The sequence below is a fragment of the Eumetopias jubatus genome, unplaced genomic scaffold (assembly GCF_037043125.1).
Source record: "Eumetopias jubatus isolate StellerSeaLion01/CBP00866 unplaced genomic scaffold, mEumJub1_p1.0 scaffold_4, whole genome shotgun sequence".
NCBI lineage: Eukaryota > Metazoa > Chordata > Mammalia > Carnivora > Otariidae > Eumetopias > Eumetopias jubatus.
Window position 1 is genome coordinate 106,577,203 of NW_028274810.1, and position 6,761 is coordinate 106,583,963.

A 6,761-nucleotide genomic window follows, 5' to 3' on the forward strand; every position below is an offset into this window, starting at 1 on the left:
GCGGCGCGGCCCCTCCCGGGAGGCGGGCACGGAGGGCGGGCAGGCAGCGGAGGCCGGAGCGGCGCCGAGCGCGCGGAGGGAGGAGGCCGAGGGCGGAGCGGAGCGCGCGGGCGCGGCAAGCGCGGCGGCCCGGCGGCCGAGCGACCCCGGGAGCGGCGGCGTCCTCTGCCCGCCCCGCCCCGTGCCTCCTCCCCGGCGGGTGCGCGGCGGGCTGACCTCTGCGGAGGCGGCCGGGGCCCAGCATCGGGCCGGGGCCGGGGGGGCGCCGGGGCCGGGGGGCGGCGCTCCGGCCCGGCCCGGCCCCGCCCGATGTCCATGAGCGCGAACACCATGATCTTCATGATTCTGGGGGCGTCGATCGTGATGGTGAGCGGAGGGGCTTCCCGTGCGCCCGCGCCCGCCTCCCGCGCCCGCGCGCCGCCTCCCCCACCTCCCGCGCCTTGTTTACCGGCCCGCGCGGCCTGCGCTCCCCATCCCCGGGCTGCCCCGCGCTCCCCATCCCCGGGCCGCGCTCCCCATCCCCGGGCCGCGCTCCCCACCCCCGGGCTGCCCCGCGCTCCCCAACCCCGGGGCTGCCCCGCGCTCCCCATCCCCGGGCCGCGCTCCCCGTCTCCCGGCAGCGCCGAGCTCCCCATCCTTGGCCTACGCTTCCCATCTCGACTGCCCTGAGCTCCCCGACTCTGGGGTTGCCCCGGGCACCCCTATCCCAGGGCTGCGCTCCCCCACCCCCAGCGCGCCGCCCCCCACACCCCACCCCACGCCCCGGGGCCCCGGCCAGGCCCGCTTCTCGGCGCTGACCGGTCATGGGCTCTTCCAGGCCATCGCGTGCTTGATGGACATGAACGCACTGCTGGACCGATTCCACAACTACATCCTCCCGCACCTGCGGGGCGAGGACCGCGTCTGCCACTGCAACTGTGGCCGGTGAGTCCGCGCCCGGTGGGGCACACGCGTGATCACACATGTGCGGCGGCGGGGCCCACTGGGGCGCAAGCAAGCCCCAGGCAGAGGCCTGGCTGCAGGACTGCGCTAGGCCCGTGGGGGAAGGACTGCCCAGCCTCCGCTGGGCACCTGGGGATTGGCCAATCGGGTTCCAGGAGGGGGAGCATGCCTGAGTAGTTAGGACCCCCTCCCAAAATGCCTTTAGAGAAAGGGCCTGTGCCAGGGTGATGAGCAGACTGGGCCCCAGGCCTCCTGGTCCAGGGCCTGGAGGCCAGGAGAGCCACAGCCCAGCCCTGTGTGTCAGGAGGGATCCTGCGCACGGCTGTGCCCACAGAGTACACGGTCCTTTCGGGGCCCTGCACTAATGTTCATGAACTTTCCTGCAAGCCAGGTACAGGGAAGTGCAGAAGGTCAAGGTGGGCAGAGCCTACCTCCAGGGGCATCTGGTCCAGCCCTGTCATTGCACAGAGGAGGAACTGAGGCAAAGCTGGGTGTGGCTTGCTCAAGGTCATTCAGAGAGCCGTGGGAGAACCCAGGCCCCCTACATCCACTGTGTGAACGCCCCCATTCTGTGCACGTGTAGTGACGGAGTCTTCCTGGCCATGCATGTTTGTACGTCCATGTACAAAATAAACCTCTTCTCATGAGACGCGCATATGTGTACTGTCTGCGTATACATGTGCGTACACATGGCACACACATCCGCATGCACACCATCTCCGCAGGAAGCCCTCATGCTGGGGCCAAAGAGAAAGCAGAAAGACGCTTGGGTGGATAGAGACTTGCCCAAGGTCACACAGCTAGTAAGGGACTGGGGGCCGAGCCCAGAAGCTGTGTTCCTCAACCCTGTCCTGTATTTCTGCCCCAGGGACACGTGTGCACACACTGTGGGTGGGGGTATGTGTAAGAGAGACAGGGCAATTACGTGCCATGGGTACCGAGCAGCGTATGGAAGCAGAACCCAGACGTTAGGGAAGGTAGAGAGGGAGTGTAATGACCCTCGCATGTGCTGTCCCAAGAACCATCGAAAGAGTTTGCTGGGTGCAGGGGTGGGGGCGGGGGCGATGGGGCACTCTTTCCCAGAGATTCCTGTGTTCGTTCCTGGTGCACACAGCCCCAACCTAAGGAAAGGCACAGGGTCAGCCCCATGGCCACCTGGGACAGCCATGACTATGAGCAGGTTAAACCGGGGTGGTCCCGAGACTCGCCCGGAGGCTGGCAGTGTGTCCCGTAAACATGAGAAATGCACAGTTTACATGTGTGTGGGCTGTTGTGTCATGACCAGCATGTATGTGCCTGTGACCTCACACGAAGGACCCATCTGGGCAGACAGGGGGTGCTTCCAGCGTGTGTTTGCCCAGGATGCGTGTATGCGTCATCTGTAGCATCCAGAGTCCATGTGGACTCAGCTAGGACGCTCGCGCACAGGGTACCGGCTGAAGCTAGTCCTGTGTGCGCAGGTTAGTGCGTCTGTGGACGCAGAAAACCCGGAGAGCTGCCCCTGCTGCAGATGTAGAGCTTCTGGGTGTGTGTGTCCACATCACTTCATAGAGGATACGTGGATTCAGTGTACAACGTATCCTTACACATCGACAACATACATGTGTATGCGCAGCACCCAGACAGCGAAGAGTGTGCTCTGTGTGGGCACAGCGAGTGTGTCTGCAGAGAACAGTGTTGCACATGCAGTATCCGTGTGTAAGCCATGTACACAAGTTGCCGCAAGCGGCTCTATCCATGTGTGCATACACCATGTGGAGCCTGCACATGTGTATGCCTCCGACATGCCTCTGTGGAGAATTCTGTGCAGAGGACACGTATGTAGATGAGTGCTCCTAAGTATACGTGCCAGCAGGCAGTGTCCATGTTACACCGGGGACGGCTGAGTGCATGTGCATCCGCATGTGACGCGCGCCGCGCTCGTGCCTGGGCAAGCATGCACATGCACACATGTGGAGCTCGTGGACCCGAGTCCATGGTATACACGCCACGTCTTGTGCATGTGGCCGGCGTGTATACACAACATGCATCGGACCTCAGGTAGGCACATGCAGCATGCGTGGCCCAGGCAAGACTCGTGTATGTACACATCATGAAAGTCCGTGTGCACATGTGAGACCTGAGCCCCTGCCCCCAGAGGCCTGACTGGGGGAAGGAGGAGCGTGAAGGGCAGCGAGGAGCTGCAGATGCCAGGCCAGGGATGGGGGCACAGGTTGTGACCTCTGACCCCCTGGAGGTCCTGAGCCGCCAGGGGTGGTTGGGCCCCTGGCCTCACCCTGCTTGCAGGGCACCAGGCACGTTTCTGGCTTCTTTGGCAGCCTGACCTTCAAGTTCCCTACCTTGACCAGCTGTGTGTCCAGGGGCAGGAAGCAGCAGTCCTGAGGAAGGCCCTGTCAGGGGTCCTCGGCCCAGAAGCCTGGGTAAAGCAGGAGGGGACAGTGATGCTCTGTGTCAGCAGCCCCTGTGTGGCCTGCCTGGCCTGGTGCACCCCAGGTGATGGGGACCTTAAACAGGTCATGAATGGCGTCCGCTCCTGGGGAACCTGCAGCTGCTGCTCGTTCTGGGTGGTGATTAATAGTTTTCCACCACTTATTGGTGACTGACAATAGCTACTGACCAACTGATCAGTAAGCATGGCTGCCACGTATCAGGCCGTCCTTGCTACTGACTCAGGGCTGGCTGGAGGCCTCCGAGCCATGGGGCTGTGGCCAGGGCCCCACCACTGGGACTGGTCACACTCTGGACATGCTGAGCAGGATGGCCTCCATAGTTCCCGGAAGGAACAGGAGGGGTGTGAGGCGAGGCCTGCCTGCTGCCATCCCTAACGGGCTCCTACTGGAAGGAGGACGCTGTGTGGACCCCGCTGGTGCAGGGACATCGGTAGGGAAGGAACAGCAGGGAATCAGGGAGGAGTAGTGGGGTTTCCGTATTTGAGACGGTCCCTGTGGGGGAGTGTGAAACATGGCCAGTTGCGAGGTTGGGGCGTGGGGGTAGGGACCTATCTCAGCTGAACACCAGGCGGAGGTGCCAGCATCTAACTGAGGGGAAGATGGGGAGAAGCAGGTTTGGGGAGGGAGGAGCTATTTTTAGGTATGAGTTTGAGGTGTCTGTAGATCCCACGTGGAGACGCCACACAGGCAGCTAGAGCTCAGAGCAGACGGGGAGGGTAGGGGGAGTGTGTGCGGCCAGGGACTTCGGGGTATTGGGGCTAGAGAATTGCAAAGACCAGCAAAGGGGCTCGGGGAGGAGGGGAACCATGAGAGCTGGCCCCCTGGGCAGGAGGGCTCCAGAGAAGCCGCTGCACTGCCAGGCAGGAGCATGACAGGGGCGAAGGGTGGACCCCACGGTCCCTCTCCGGGGCTCTCCTGCAGGCCGAAGCGGAGGTCGGGAGTGGGGACAGACCCAGAGTCTGTTGTCCTGGGTGCTGATCTCCTGGGTAGGGCCACCCCACCCAGGATCTCCAGGCCCAGGAGGGCTTGCTGGAGGAGGAGGGAATCCAGAAAGGCCTGAAACTGGAGGGAAGCACGTGGGGCGAGTTCAAAGTTCCTCAGAGGCAAGCCTGGACAGTGGGGGGAAGGGAGGCTGAGAAACACCACACAGGCCTTGGTGGGGGAGGCAACACATGGGAGTCCAGGGACCTCCGGGCAGCTGGAGCGTCCTGGGAGCCGCAGCGCCGGCCGCGGACATGCCCCTCTGTGGGGACGTGGGCAGGAGAGGGGCACGAGGTGGACACTGGACAGAGCCCGCTGGACCTCCAGCCCAGAGAACTGAGGAAGGGGAGGTGCCTGCAAAGGATGAAGGAGCAGAAGGAAGACCAGAGGCCCGGCGCAGGGCCGACCCACTTGGCATTTGGTAGCAGGGAGGAGGATGAGAGGGTGTGCGGGAGGGGAGGCTGTGAACCTGCGACTGGATGGGGACATCCCGCCCTGGGCCTTCGCCCTGGAAGCTTGTTCGCCTGCACTGTTCCTGTGACCCGGCACGGTTGCCTCTGAGCCCCGGGGCGGAGGAGGGAGGAGGGTGATACTTGGGCAGGTACACTCTGGCCGCTGACCGCGCACACTCCCCGCTCCGGGCAGCCTCTCGCCCGGTGAGCGGGCCCTGGGCGAGTCAGCCGGCCCCTTCCTGACCTCAGCTCCGCACAAGGGCTGCTCTAAGACCAGCAGGGCGAATGGGTGCCGCTTACCGCCGGGGTCGCTGCCCGCCCCACGGGAGAGGTGCCAGCCCGCCCTGCCGCCCCCAGGCACCACATCCACTACGTGATCCCTTACGACGGGGACCAGTCGGTGGTGGACGCCTCCGAGAACTACTTCGTGACAGACAACGTCACCAAGCAGGAGATCGACCTCATGTTGGGGCTGCTGCTCGGCTTCTGCATCAGCTGGTTCCTGGTGTGGATGGACGGCGTCCTGCACTGCGCTGTGCGCGCCTGGAGGGCCGGCAGGCGCTACGGTGAGTGAGGGCGGCGGGGGACGCGCGGCCCGGCCCCTGCGTCCCCCCCGCCGCCCCGCCGGGCCCTCCCTGGCCACGCCCCCGGCGCCACGCCCCCACCAGGACAGGCCCCTCCGCGCCCTCCCGGGCCACCCCTCCCAGGCCACGCCCCCACCAGAGCTCCCCCTCGTTCCCTCCCAGGCCACGCCCTCATCGCCACGCCCCCGGGGTGCACGCCTCGCCCTCCCGCCCCACCACAACCCTTTAGGTCACGCCCCCGCCGGATCACGTTCCCGCCATGGCCACGCCCCACTAATGCCACGCCCATCACTTCTCACCACGCCCCCTCCCACGCCGTGCCTCCGCTCGACCACGCCTCCAACACCGACCCGCCCACGCCTCCGCCCCGACCTCGTCCTGACCGCGCTCCCGCCCCGCAGACGGCTCGTGGACCTGGCTGCCCAAGCTTTGCAGCCTGCGGGAGCTGGGCCGGCGGCCGCACAGACCCTTCGAGGAGGCGGCCGGCAACATGGTGCACGTGAAGCAGAAACTCTACCACAACGGCCACCCGAGCCCGCGGCACCTCTGAGCCGCGCGCAAGACTCGCGGGGCCTTCGGCCAACGCGCCCACGCACATGGGACTGGACGGCCGCCCCGGGCCAGGGCGCCCGCGGCCGCCGGGCGTGTCCAGCGGAAGGTGCTGTCTCCTCTTCTTTTTATAAAGGGGGTTGGGGCGGGGCAGGCCGCCGGCCTGGGGGGAGGACCCCGGCCTCCCGGGCCGGACAGGGCGCGGGGATCAGGGCGGCGGGCCCTGAGCGAGGGCGGGCGGGGGGCATGGGCACCTGTGCCGGCGGCCGGGACCACCTGCTTGCCCCCGCGCACTGCAGTCTCACCCGCACCTGGGCTGAGACCATGTCTGTTACTGAAACCCGGCTATTTCCTGTGCGCCCGGCTGCTTCTCGGGACCAGTTCTGGCGGAGGGAAGCAAGGCCGGGAGAGGGTCTTGGCAGGGAAGGGTCCGGCCCCCGGCCGCGCCCACGTCTGCACACGGGAGCATGTGCATGGGGCGTGTGCGTCCGCGGGCCGCAAAGGGGGTGGGGGGCGGGGGGCAGGGGTCTGGTGGAGGCCCCGGCCTAGCAGCAATAAGGCCCCAAGCCCCACTGCGGCAAGTGCGGCCACCCCGCCCAGGGCATCCCCGGTCGGGTGCCTCACTGTGACCCCCCACCCCTGCTGGTCAGTAAATTCTCCAGAAAGCTCCCGTCTCTGCCTCTTCTTTCATCTCTGAACCTGTGACCCCTTCAAGCCCCTGCCCCTTGAATCAGCCATGAGATACACACATTGTGAGGTATCCTTTCAAGTTTTTATTGGATTCTGGATAAAAAGACCCCCAC

The 6,761-nt window shown here is 65.7% G+C and overlaps 1 protein-coding gene across 1 annotated transcript; it reads left to right on the top strand.

Moving 5' to 3' along the window:
- The first annotated feature begins 309 nt into the window (after nt 1-309).
- On the top strand, nt 310-5,959 carry TMEM240 (transmembrane protein 240). Its single transcript, XM_028108577.2, has 4 exons — nt 310-366; nt 818-924; nt 5,183-5,391; nt 5,811-5,959. Exons 1-4 carry the CDS (start codon nt 310-312, stop codon nt 5,957-5,959), a joined length of 522 nt encoding a protein of 173 aa, XP_027964378.1.
- Nucleotides 5,960-6,761: the final 802 nt, after the last annotated feature.